Raw genomic sequence first — 14385 nt, 5'->3', positions numbered from 1 at the left:
GCGGGGACACATGGCGTCCGTCATCGCGGCTGAAAGAGGAGGAGAGGAGAGCAGTGAGCACGCATCTCATCTCCAGTCCAAACATCACAATGTGTCGCTGACGACCAGCAGGCTGCACGCACACGAGCGGACGACAGGAGCAGAAAGCGGAATATAAAAAGGGGCGACATGTTCGGCATGATCAAGAACTCTCTGTTCGGGAACACCGAGGAGACGCAGTACAAGTTGCTGAGCACCGAGACCAAGGTACTGTACGTCATCACAATACCTGATAACACTGACGTCATCAACCTACTGAGGATGAGGCGCAGTGACGTCACTCCTTACGTGTTTCTTGTCTCCGAGAGAGAGAGAGAGAGAGAGAGTGCAGTGAAGCGAAACAGTGCTCCCTTGACCCACAATGCACCTCTGCAAATATGCATTGGGGGGGGGGGGGGGGACACTCACATACTGTACCTTACTAGAATTTTACTGTAAAATGTACAATGTTTCGCTGTTATTTTCACAGTGAATTTCTGGCGACTGACTTACCAGTTCTTTACTCACGACAAAAAACGGTAACACTCGTTATGTTTACGGTAAAATTCCGATAACTGAGCTGTCCATTTTTACACCGTAAAAATTTGGGTCGGTTTACAGTAATTTGGTGTAAAAACGACCATAGATTTTACGGTAAAAATGGTAGGTCGGTTGCCAGAATTTTACAGTAAAAATAACAGCAGAACTGTTTTTCTATTTTACAGTAAAAACGACCATAGATTTACCGTAAAAATAACAGTTGAACTGTTTTTCCAATTACAGTAATTTGGTGTGAAAACGACGATAGATTTTACAGTAAAAATGGTAGGTCAGTCGCCAGAATTTTACTGTAAAAATAACAGTAAAACTGTTTTTCTATTTACAGTAAAATAGGTGTAAAAACGACCATAGATTTACCGTAAAAATAACAGTAGAACTGTTTTTCCATTTACAGTAATTTGGTGTAAAAACGACCATAGATTTTACGGTAAAAACGTGAGGTCAGTCGCCAGAATTTTACCGTAAAAATAACAGTAGAACTGTTTTTCTACTTGCAGTGAAATATGTGTAAAAACGACCATAGATTTACCGTAAAAATAACAGTAGAACTGTTTTTCCATTTACAGTAATTTGGGTTAAAACGACCATAGGTTTTATGGTAAAAATGGTAGGTCAGTTGCCAGAATTTTACCGTAAAAATAACAGTAGAACTGTTTTTCTACTTACAGTGAAATATGTGTAAAAACGACCATAGATTTACCGTAAAACTAACAGTACAACTGTTTTTCCATTTACAGTAATTTGGGTTAAAACAACCAAAGGTTTTACAGTAAATATGGTAGGTCAGTTGCCAGACTTTTACCGTAAAAATAACAGTAGAACTGTTTTTCCATTTACAGTTATTTGGTGTAAAAACGACCATAGATTTTACGGTAAAAATGTGAGGTCAGTCGCCAGAATTTTACCGTAAAAATAACAGTAAAACTGTTTTTCTATTTACAGTAAAATAGGTGTAAAAACGACCATAGATTTACCATAAAAATAACAGTAGAACTGTTTTTCCATTTACAGTAATTTGGGTTAAAACAACCATAGGTTTTACGGTAAATATGGTAGGTCAGTCGCCAGAATTTTACCGTAAAAATAACAGTAGAACTGTTTTTCCATTTACAGTAATTTGGTGTAAAAACGACCATAGATTTACCGTAAAAATAACAACTGTTTTTCCATTTACAGTATTTTGGTGTAACAACGACCATAGATTTTAAGGTAAAAATGGTAGGTCAGTCGCCAGAATTTTACCGTAAAAATAACAGTAGAACTGTTTTTCTATTTACAGTAAAATAGGTGTAAAAAACGACCATAGATTTACCGTAAAAATAACAGTAGAACTGTTTTTCCATTTACAGTAATTTGGTGTAAAAACGACCATAGATTTTACGGTAAAAATGCGAGGTCGGTCGCTAGAATTTTACAGTAAAAATAACAGTAGAACTGTTTTTCCATTTACAGTAATTTGGTGTAAAAACGACCATAGATTTACCGTAAAACTAACAGTACAACTGTTTTTCCATTTACAGTAATTTGGGTTAAAACAACCATAGGTTTTACGGTAAATATGGTAGGTCAGTCGCCAGAATTTTACCGTAAAAATAACAGTAGAACTGTTTTTCCATTTACAGTAATTTGTGTTAAAACGACCATAGGTTTTATGGTAAAAATGGTAGGTCAGTTGCCAGAATTTTACTGTAAAAATAACAGTAAAACTGTTTTTCTATTTACAGTAAAATAGGTGTAAAAACGACCATAGATTTACCGTAAAAATAACAGTAGAACTGTTTTTCCATTTACAGTAATTTGGGTTAAAACAACCACAGGTTTTACGGTAAATATGGTAGGTCAGTCGCCAGAATTTTACCGTAAAAATAACAGTAGAACTGTTTTTCCATTTACAGTAATTTGTGTTAAAACGACCATAGGTTTTATGGTAAAAATGGTAGGTCAGTTGCCAGAATTTTACTGTAAAAATAACAGTAAAACTGTTTTTCTATTTACAGTAAAATAGGTGTAAAAACGACCATAGATTTACCGTAAAAATAACAGTAGAACTGTTTTTCCATTTACAGTAATTTGGGTTAAAACAACCACAGGTTTTACGGTAAATATGGTAGGTCAGTCGCCAGAATTTTACCGTAAAAATAACAGTTGAACTGTTTTTCCATTTACAGTAATGTGGGTTAAAACGACCATAGGTTTTATGGTAAAAATGGTAGGTCAGTCGCCAGAATTTTACAGTTGAAATAACAGTAGAACTGTTTTTCCATTTACAGTAATTTGGTGTAAAACGACCATAGATTTTACGGTAAAAATGCGAGGTCGGTCGCTAGAATTTTACAGTAAAAATAACAGTAGAACTGTTTTTCCATTTACAGTAATTTAGTGTAAAAACGACCATAGATTTACTGTAAAAAAAAACCCCAGTAGAACTGTTTTTCCATTTACAGTAATTTGGTGTAAAAACGACAATAGATTTTACGGTAAAAATGCGAGGTCAGTTGCCAGAATTTACTGTAAAAATAACAGTAGAACTGTTTTTCCATTTACAGTAATTTGGTGTAAAACCGACCATAGATTTAACGGTAAAAATGGTAGGTCAGACGCCAGAATTTTACAGTAAAAATAACAGTAGAACTGTTTTTCCATTTACAGTAATTTGGGTTAAAACGGCCATAGGTTTTACGGTAAAAATGGTAGGTCAGTCGCCAGAATTTTACAGTTGAAATAACAGTAGAACTGTTTTTCCATTTACAGTAATTTGGTGTAAAAACGACCATAGATTTACCGTAAAAATAACAGTAAAACTGTTTTTCCATTTACAGTATTTTGGTGTAAAAAGGACCGTAGATTTTACAGTAAAAATGGTAGGTCAGTCGCCAGAATTTTACCGTAAAAATAACAGTAGAACTGTTTTTCTACTTACAGCGAAATATGTGTAAAAACGACCATAGATTTACCGTAAAACTAACAGTACAACTGTTTTTCCATTTACAGTAATTTGGGTTAAAACAACCATAGGTTTTACGGTAAATATGGTAGGTCAGTCGCCAGAATTTTACCGTAAAAATAACAGTAGAACTGTTTTTCCATTTACAGTAATTTGGGTTAAAACGACCATAGGTTTTATGGTAAAAATGGTAGGTCTGTTGCCAGAATTTTACCGTAAAAATAACAGTAGAACTGTTTTTCTATTTACAGTAAAATAGGTGTAAAAACGACCATAGATTTACCGTAAAAATAACAGTAGAACTGTTTTTCCATTTACAGTATTTTGGTGTAACAACGACCACAGATTTTACGGTAAAAATGGTAGGTCAGTCGCCAGAATTTTACCGTAAAAATAACAGTAGAACTGTTTTTCTATTTACAGTAATTTGGTGTAAAAACGACCATAGATTTACCGTAAAAATAACAGTAAAACTGTTTTTCCATTTACAGTATTTTGGTGTAACAACGACTATAGATTTTACGGTAAAAATGGTAGGTCAGTCGCCAGAATTTTACCGTAAAAATAACAGTAGAACTGTTTTTCCATTTACAGTAATTTGGTGTAAAAACGACCATAGATTTTATGGTAAAAATGCGAGGTCAGTCGGCAGAATTCAAATCAGCTCTGTTATTTTCCGTTTTTTCGACTGTTTTCCGTACCTTGGAGACATCATGCCTCGTCGGTGTGTTGTCGGAGGGTGTAACAACACCAACAGGGACGGATTCAAGTTGCACCAGTGGCCCAAAGATGCGAAAAAGTGGCAAGAAATTGGACGTTTGTTCCGCACACTTTACCGACGAAAGCTATGCTACGAGGAAAATGGACGGGTGTATATAACGATGGTTAAAATCAGGCACTTTGAAGCTTTTTTTTAGGGATATTGCGTGATGGGTAAAATTTTGAAAAAAAATTCTAAAAATAAAAAAAGCTACTAGGAACTGATTTTTAATGGTTTTAACCATTCTGAAATTGTGATAATGTTCCCCTTTAAGGTTTTTAATAAATTAAACGCAGGACAAAAATATAAAACTGAAAACGCTAGCAAGCGTGGAGCTAAACAAAACCAAAATGTCACCAAGGGTGAAAAAACGAGGAAAGCTAGTCTGTACAAAAATCCCTAGAAAAACCGGGAGAACGTAACTGTTGCCTATCACAAACATTGACCCAGCAACTACTGCTGGGTGACAGGAAACCATAAAGGGGAGTGATTAACCAAAACACCTGGTGGGAACACTAATTGCAAAACTAAGACAGGTGAGGAGAATCAGTGCCCATGGAAACCAACAGAAAACAAGGATAAGGTGCACCGAGGGAACAGACTAAAACAGAAAAACTACCAAACCCGGATCATGACACAAATTAACGTCAGAACCCGACATCCATCCATCCATCCATCTTCTTCCGCTTATCCGAAGTCGGGTCGCGGGGGCAGCAGCTTAAGCAGGGAAGCCCAGACTTCCCTCTCCCCAGCCACTTCGTCCAGCTCCTCCCGCGGGATCCCGAGGCGTTCCCAGGCCAGCCGGGAGAGATAGTCTTCCCAGCGTGTCCTGGGTCTTCCCCGTGGCCTCCTACCGGTCGGACGTGCCCGAAACACCTTCCGAGGGAGGCGTTCGGGTGGCATCCTGACCAGATGCCCGAACCACCTCATCTGGCTCCTCTCGATGTGGAGGAGCAGCGGCTTTACTTTGAGCTCCCCCCGGATGACAGAGCTTCTCACCCTATCTCTAAGGGAGAGCCCCGCCACTCGGCGGAGGAAACTCATTTCGGCCGCTTGTACCCGTGATCTTGTCCTTTCGGTCATGACACAAAGCTCATGACCATAGGTGAGGATGGGAACGTAGATCGACCGGTAAATCGAGTGCTTTGCCTTCCGGCTCAGCTCCTTCTTCACCACAACGGATCGATACAGTGTCCGCATTACTGAAGACGCCGCACCGATCCGCCTGTCGATCTCACGATCCACTCTTCCCTCACTCGTGAACAAGACTCCGAGGTACTTGAACTCCTCCACTTGGGGCAAGATCTCCTCCCCAACCCGGAGATGGCACTCCACCCTTTTCCGGGAGAGAACCATGGACTCGGACTTGGAGGTGCTGATTCCCATCCCAGTCGCTTCACACTCGGCTGCGAACCGATCCAGTGAGAGCTGAAGATCTTGGCCGGAGGAAGCCATCAGGACCACATCATCTGCAAATAGCAGAGACCTAATCCTGCAGCCACCAAACCAGATACCCTCAACGCCCTGACTGCACCTAGAAATTCTGTCCATAAAGGTTATGAACAGAATCGGTGACAAAGGGCAGCCTTGGCGGAGTCCAACCCTCACTGGAAACGTGTCCGACTTACTGCCGGCAATGCGGACCAAGCTCTGACACTGATCATACAGGGAGCGAACTGCCACAATAAGACAGTCCGTTACCCCATACTCTCTGAGCACTCCCCACAGGACTTCCCGGGGTACACGGTCGAATGCCTTCTCCAAGTCCACAAAGCACATGTAGACTGGTTGGGCAAACTCCCATGCACCCTCAAGGACCCTTCCGAGAGTATAGAGCTGGTCCACAGTTCCACGACCAGGACGAAAACCACACTGTTCCTCCTGAATCCGAGGTTCGACTATCCGGCGTAGCCTCCTCTCCAGTACACCTGAATAGACCTTACCGGGAAGGCTGAGGAACCCTTTAAAAGCATGTTGTTTCAACGTTATGTTTGAGTTGCTCAACGTCAAGGCCTAATCCAACAAGTTCTCAACATTGTTTCAATGTCTTGTCCCTGCTGGGTTTGGAGAGAAGGCCGTGGCCTACGAAGTCTGGCATGTTCTCTCGGGATTGTCCCTCTGTTCACACGATTGTGTCCTCCTTCCTGCCCCTCCCTTGTTTGGGCATTGTCCAACAAAACTGAAAGTTAATGTTGTGGAATGTCCAAATCTTAAATAGCAACAAAAGTGAATTTAGTACAAAAGTTTCCCGTGTCCCTCGGGAAGTCCTGTGGGGAGTGCTCAGAGAGTATGGGGTATCGGACTGTCTGATTTTGGCGGTCCGCTCCCTGTATGATCGGTGTCAGAGCTTGGTCCGCATTGCCGGCAGTAAGTCGGACACGTTTCCAGTGAGGGTTGGACTCCGCCAAGGCTGCCCTTTGTCACCGATTCTGTTCATAACTTTTATGGACAGAATTTCTAGGCGCAGTCAAGGCGTTGAGGGGATCCGGTTTGGTGGCTGCAGGATTAGGTCTCTGCTTTTTGCAGATGATGTGGTCCTGATGGCTTCATCTGGCCAGGATCTTCAGCTCTCGCTGGATCGGTTCGCAGCCGAGTGTGAAGCGACTGGGATGAGAATCAGCACCTCCAAGTCCGAGTCCATGGTTCTCGCCCGGAAAAGGGTGAAGTGCCATCTCCGGGTTGGGGAGGAGACCCTTCCCCAAGTGGAGGAGTTCAAGTACCTCGGAGTCTTGTTCACGAGTGAGGGAAGAGTGTATCGTGAGATCGACAGGCGGATCGGTGCGGCATCTTCAGTAATGCGGACGCTGTATCGATCCGTTGTGGTGAAGAAGGAGCTGAGCCGGAAGGCAAAGCTCTCAATTTACCGGTCAATCTACGTTCCCATCCTCACCTATGGTCATGAGCTTTGGGTTATGACCGAAAGGACAAGATCACGGGTACAAGCGGCCGAAATGAGTTTCCTCCGCCGGGTGGCAGGGCTCTCCCTTAGAGATAGGGTGAGAAGCTCTGTCATCCGCGGGGAGCTCAAAGTAAAGCCGCTGCTCCTCCACACCGAGAGGAGCCAGATGAGGTGGTTCGGGCATCTGGTCAGGATGTCACCCGATCGCCTCCCTCGGGAGGTGTTTAGGGCACGTCCGACCGGTAGGAGGCCACGGGGAAGACCCAGGACACGTTGGGAAGACTATGTCTCCCGGCTGGCCTGGGAACGCCTCGGGATCCCCCGGGAGGAGCTGGACGAAGTGGCTGGGGAGAGGGAAGTCTGGGCTTCCCTGCTTACGCTGCTGCCCCCGCGACCCGACCTCGGATAAGCGGAAGAAGATGCATGGATGGATGGATGGAGTTTTATTTACCCATAATCAAATGGTACAAGGTTGGATTGAATTGCCATGCAAACAGACAACGTCTCCGGAGACGTTGGATGAACCGATAATCCTGCGAATCATGCCTGGACTTGGTCTACTTGGTTATTTAAGTGTTTCCCTCGTGTGTCAAGGTCCAGTTGTTTTGGACCTGTTTATTCTGCAACATCCTTGAATCCCTTAGCCATAATAAACAATCAAAACATTTTGTACAATGGTCGGGCCGACCAGAGGTTGAACTCTAACCCACATATGCTCTTCCAATGGTACGGAATAGAAAAAAGAGAAACGAGCAGAAATTCCACTAGTGTCGTGTCCTTTGACAGACACAAAATATGGTACAAAGGTCAGAAATGCCACCGCATTAACTAAGCACCTCTTCTCACCATCGAAACCAATTAGGAAACCATGTATTTGCAAAGACAAAAACAGCGTGTACTCATTGGGTTTTGTCCTTGAACGGAACAAAGTGAACCGGCAGTGAGACTCCCTGCGCATTCCGCTCTGCTTCAGGGTGGAAAATATCCCCCGAACAATTACAATATCAGTGTGATGACTGCCTTCTGTCAGCATTCGCGGCATCGGTGTGAAGCACAGATGTTTCCAAGGTCTCCGTGGTGTTTTATTAAAGGAGTGTTGAAAAGTCAAAGCCGGAGGCGGCGGGATCGTCAAATCTCTAAAGCGGACTCAAAGCGGGTGCTGAAATCAGAGATTGTCACCTGAAGCCTTTGGCACGTATCGGACTCTGACACTGTACACTCTTAAATAAAACTGACACGGAATACGAAGGAGGGACCAGGCAGAACACACACGTTCTAAAGCTGAGCAAGGCGCATGTAATTAAAGGGGAACATTATCACCAGACCTTGATGTTGCAGAAAAAAGACCATATATATTTTTTTAACCGATTTCCGAACTCTAAATGGGTGAATTTTGGCGAATTAAACGCCTTTCTGATATTCGCTCTCGGAGCGATGACGTCACATCGGGAAGCAATCCGCCATTTTCTCAAACACCGAGACAAATCAGCTCTGTTATTTTCCGTTTTTTCGACTGTTTTCCGTACCTTGGAGACATCATGTGTTGTCGGAGGGTGTAACAACACGAACAGGGACGGATTCAAGTTGCACCAGTGGCCCAAAGATGCGAAAGTGGCAAGAAATTGGACGTTTGTTCCGCACACTTTACCGACGAAAGCTATGCTACGACAGAGATGGCAAGAATGTGTGGTAGAGATGCGCGGATAGCATACCTGCCAACTTTTGAAATCAGAAAAACCTAGTAGCCAGGGTCCAAGGGCCGCAGGCCCCGGTAGGTCCAGGACAAAGTCCTGGTGGAGGGTTCAGGGCTTCGCCCCCCGACGCAAAATGATTATTAGCATTCAGACAGGTTAAAATGTTGCTAAAACCATCACTTTTCTATCAGTCACAGTGACTTTTCAAAACAAAAATATTACAGCAAAAATCATATGGGTTGATTGACATGTTTATTCTGTAAGCTAACTTCAATAGTTTGACATTATTTTGACAGTTAATGCCAGTTATCCTGTCAACCTTTCACAAGACTTCAATTTGTTAATTGAAAGTATGAACAGTATAAACACTTTTTACAGTAAACAAATGGTAAAACAGTACTAAACAATTCCATTAAAAAAAAAATTGGTGTCATTATTAACTTTCTGTCCAAGCTTGTATAATCTACTGCCTTGTTCAATTGTAAAAAATATTCTGTGCCTAAAATTCACATTTCTATCACAATTATCATACTGTAAACATGGTAAGCTAACTTCATTACAATTAATAGTCCTGTCAATAGCATGGAATTACAATTCAAATGTAGTTTTTTTGTAAGCCTTTGAAAAGAATTCAAAATATGAAAAATGAATGAAAATTAATTTAAGCCATCAGACACTTGAAAAGTGGCACATCACATCTCTAATGTAATCATTTGAACTTTTCAACAGAAATAGCACTGCAAAAATATTAAGGACATACTTCTGTATTTTGGTAGTTATGCTGTCAACATTTAACAAGATTTCTTCAACTTGGACTTGAAAGCATAAATAGTATAAACACTTTTAACAGTATGTCGTGCTGTGAAATACAGCCGACAGGATTGCGCACCAAACACGAAGCAAGGCCAAAGCGCATGCATGGTGCAGGAGAAGAAAGGACTTCTTTCATTTAAGGTTTGTGATAAACCATCAAACTCATTCGTTAAAAGGACTCTATAGTAATATAAAGCGAATTTTTCTGGACATTATCATGCAAGAAAAGTTTATTTTTGGGACCGCGATCACCGCGTAATGATTTTTAAAGGTTGCATTACAAACATTTAACTGTCCCATGTGATCAGCCAGTGCGATTGGAAGTCCATGCTCAATTATTGCCTCCGTAAATAAAACTTCGGCATTTATCACATCCAAAGAATCTGTTTGGGCGACGAAAAACGTTGAAAGTTTTCCACTTGTATCGCTAGCAACGGCATTAGACTTGTGTTTTTTTGTCCCAACGTGGTCTTTTACATCGCTAATTCCTCCGTGTCCGATCGAAAAATCTTGTCTGCACAAGGTGCAATTCGCGTAGTTTTCACCCTTTTTTTTTTTAATTAATGAAAAACCGTATTTTTTATCACTGCAACCGTAACCCGGAATAGGTTGATGAAAACCGTACGAATTACGGGAAAACCGGAGTAGTTGGCAGGTATGGGATAGGCAATTATTTCATCCGCAACCGCATCACAAAAGTCGTCAACCATCCACATCCACCCGAACTAACATTTAATCAAAACCGCACCCGCCCGTTGTTATATATCTAATATAGACGATGCAAGGCATTAGTGAGGTTATTAAGCTTTTGCCTGTTAAAGAAAGGAGACTGATCCAATGCAGCAGAGACATTCAATGCGTGCCACGCTGTCACGGCCCATACGCACACTAGTGCGCAATCATCTGGGAGCCGCGCTGAGCGCACCGGCCTCCAAGCGCGCTCGCGCCACTCAAACTGCTGCAGGCAGCTGCGTTCTATCTTGTTTTAACATCCTGTGGCACTCTTCTGGGATCACGGCGGACGAAACTGCTCATGCTCAGGGTGTTTGTGGAGGTTCGGGGTTTTGCACAAATGTGATGCACCATGTTAGATGTCCCCGTTTTGTGACTGTCGTAGACATAAACAGCGTCGCAGCTCTTGCAAATCACGTAGCCAGCATTACTATCATCCTGATTTACAACCTCATAAAAACGAGTCCACGCTGAACTTTTCTGGCCTTTTTTTCCCCCCTGGTCTTTAGTATTCCCTTTTTTAGTTTGTCGCGTACCACGTTTGCTGCCGGCGTTGCCATCTCTTTTTTTTTTTCTTCTTCTGTTGTGGCATATGCTGCAGGTGCCTGCTCGTTTTTCGTATGTGGGTAACAACATTTAACTATGTATATATATTTCCCAATTGGTTTAACTGCCACCCGCCTGAATCTATTTAAAATCTAATTTTTTTTTTATTTCAACCGCCCGACCCGACCCGCGGATAAAATCTTTTTTTTTTTTTTTTTTCAACCGCCCGACCCGCGGATAATCCGCGGACTCTGCGGTTGTGTCCGCAAACCGCGCATCTCCAATGTGTGGATATCCTGCGACACTCAAAGCAGATGCATTTCCAACGATAAAGTCAAAGAAATCTGCCGCCAGACCCCCATTGAATCTGCCGGAGTGTGTGAGCAATTCAGGGACAAAGGACCTCGCTAGCACGGCAAGCGAATGGCGGCAGTTTGTTCCCGCAGACGAGCGAGCTAAACCCCCTGGATGTCTTGGCTCACACCGTCCCTTATGCCACCGAAGATGATCAAGAGAAGAATATCGACCCTAGCTTCCCTGGCCTGCTGACATCAACTCCAAAACTGGACAGATCAGCTTTCAGGAAAAGAGCGCGGATGAGGGTATGTCTACAGAATATATTAATTGATGAAAATTGGGCTGTCTGCAGTCTCAAAGTGCATGTTGTTGCCAAATGTATTCCATATGCTGTAAACCTAGTTCATAGTTGTTAGTTTCCTTTAATGCCAAACAAACACATACCAATCGTTGGTTAGAAGGCGATCGCCGAATTCGTCCTCGCTTTCTCCCGTGTCGCTGGCTGTCGTGTCGTTTTCGTCGGTTTCGCTTGCATACGGTTCAAACCGATATGGCTCAATAGCTTCAGTTTCTTCTTCAATTTCGTTTTCGCTACCTGCCTCCACACTACAACCATCCGTTTCAATACATGCGTAATCTGTTGAATCGCTTAAGCCGCTGAAATCCGAGTCTGAATCCGAGCTAATGTCGCTATAGCTTGCTGTTCTTTCCGCCATGTTTGTTTGTGTTGGCTTCACTATGTGACGTCACAGGAAAATGGACGGGTGTATATAACGATGGTTAAAATCAGGCACTTTGAAGCTTTTTTTTTAGGGATATTGCGTGATGGGTAAAATTTTGAAAAAAACTTCGAAAAATATAATAAGCCACTGGGAACTGATTTTTAATGGTTTTAACCATTCTGAAATTGTGATAATGTTTCCCTTTAAATGGCCCTGATATGTCAACAGGCATTAATAAATCATGCTCTATAACTGGTAACAGTAGTTCAGTATGCTCATTTCAAAATTAGCTTTACAGCCCCGAAATATTGTTACTGTTTATATTTCGATGTCCCGCCCTCCACTGTTTTAACAAAAGTTTTTTTTTTTAATTCTAATTTGTTAAAATCAGCTCATTCTTGGTGGCTAGCGCTGCTGCTAATGGTATAAATAAATGTTGCCTCTAAATCATTTTAAAAATGCATCCAAAAATGCCCTCCACTGTTTTAACCAATTAGAACAGGCCTGGGCAATTATTTTGACACGGGGGCCAAATTTAGTGAAAATTAAAGCTGCAAGCAGCATTGGTCGGGCCCGCGTATTTGGCAGGTGCTAGTCCTAAGTGTCCCAAGACTTTTGTCTACTTTTAGTCTGAAGTGTCCCAAGACTTTTTGTGTAGTGTACCTACCTTGTCTGCATTGTGTGGGCACGTTGGTGCTTCCTGCTTTTGAGCAGCCATCTTAAAAAAAACAGCAGCGCAGCAGCATCAGCGCAGTGGTTCTTTGAAGGGTCATAAAATCAAAACCGGAGCCGGTATTAAAACTCTTTCGCCAACTTTTAATCAGAAGGGTTCAATCTCTCTACTGTGTTAGTTTGAAGCCGAAACAACAAACGCGCTCAGAGGAGATAATGTTTGAAGAAAGGTGACCGGTTTTTACAATAATTTTGTTTTGAAGGGGGAATAGCAAAGTTCCTGTTGATTTTTGCTGGGGGTTGTCAATTTATGAAATGTAGGTCTAAGTGAGACCTACGGAGAGGTTTTAGTTTCATGTCTCTCCGACCTTCCCAGTGGGAGTTACAGGCAGTTTTGTCATTTTTTTCTTCCGAGGAGCAGTTTTTTCTCCGTTTTATTAAAAAATTGCTGTAGAGCGCAATTTTTAAATTTGGGGTTAGGTTTTTTTATTAGATCGCAATTTTTGCCAGTCCTGATGTGTGTCTTCAGTTTGGTGAGTTTTGAAGCATGTTAAGGGGGTCAAATTACAGCTCAAAGAGGCAAAAGTGACTGTTTTTAGTACTTTTTTGTCTTGAAGGGGGAATTGCCAACTTCCTGTAGATTTCTGCCCGATGATATACAATTATGAAAACTAGGTCTAAGTCAGACCTACATATAGGTTTTTGTTTCATGTCTTTCCGATCTTCCTAGTGGGAGATATAGGCAGTCTAGTTTTTTTTTTTCCTAGGGGGCGCTAGAGCGCAATTTTGAGTTTTGGGGTTCGGTTTTTTTTTTTTAAAAAAGGTAATTTTCGCAGGTCCTGATGTGTGGGTCAAATATGGTGAGTTTTGAAGCATGTTAAGTGGGTCAAATTACAGTTTAATGTGGCGGCGGAAGAATAAAGAATAATAAAACCTTACAAATACAATAGGTCCTTATGTCCCATTGCATAAGGACTCCCAGGGAATCCTTATACAATGGGCCATGCGGGCCCTAATAAAACCTTACAAATACAATAGGTCCTTATGTCCCATTGCATAAGGACTCCCTTTGGGAGTCCTTATGCAATGGGCCATGCGGGCCCTAAAAATGTGTCTGGGGGCCAGTATATCTATTTTTAGGAACACTAATATAAAACCTCACAATAATGAAAGCTAAAAACGTTATAACAAACCACCTTAAAAAAAACGGAATGGAATTTTAATTTTTTTTACTGAATGAGACACCCAGAATTTACATGAAAATAAAGAATGTTACAATATTAAGTATTAGAGATGCGCGGTTTGCGGGCACAACCGCGGAGTCCGCGGATTATCCGCGGATCGGGCGGATGAAATTTTAAAAAATTAGATTTTATCCGCGAGTCGGGTCGGGTCGGGTCGGGTCGGGTCGGGCGGTAGAAATAAAAAAAATTAGATTTTAAATAGATTCAGGCGGGTGGCAGTTAAACTAATTCGGAAATATATATACATAGTTAAATGTTGTTACCCACATACGAAAAACGAGCAGGCACCTGCTGCATATGCCACAACAGAAGAAAAAAAAAAAAGAGATGGACACTTTTACGGAGCGGAGAAGCTCCCGACGCCTCGCCGGGGTCCGGGACCGAGGCCCCTTCCCCCGAGAGGGCCCCACCGGGAGCCGTAGCTGAGGCGATCCGCGAGAAGGGCCCGACGCACGTCCAGGGTCACCACCGCACCGACACCCC

General features: G+C 42.3%; 1 protein-coding gene across 1 annotated transcript in view; it reads left to right on the top strand.

The window, feature by feature from the left end:
- LOC133615326 (heme-binding protein 1-like) overlaps positions 1 to 14385 on the top strand; it is a 35185-nt gene that overhangs the window by 11 nt on the left and 20789 nt on the right. Inside the window, exon 1 of the mRNA XM_061973845.1 lies at positions 1 to 246. This exon is cut by the window's left edge and continues 11 nt beyond it. Coding sequence (XP_061829829.1) covers positions 169 to 246 — 78 coding nt within the window. The 5' untranslated portion in view covers positions 1 to 168. The remainder of the gene's footprint in view (positions 247 to 14385) is intronic.

The sequence above is a fragment of the Nerophis lumbriciformis genome, linkage group LG22 (genome assembly GCF_033978685.3).
Source record: "Nerophis lumbriciformis linkage group LG22, RoL_Nlum_v2.1, whole genome shotgun sequence".
NCBI lineage: Eukaryota > Metazoa > Chordata > Actinopteri > Syngnathiformes > Syngnathidae > Nerophis > Nerophis lumbriciformis.
This window is presented reverse-complemented; position numbering and strand designations above follow the sequence as displayed.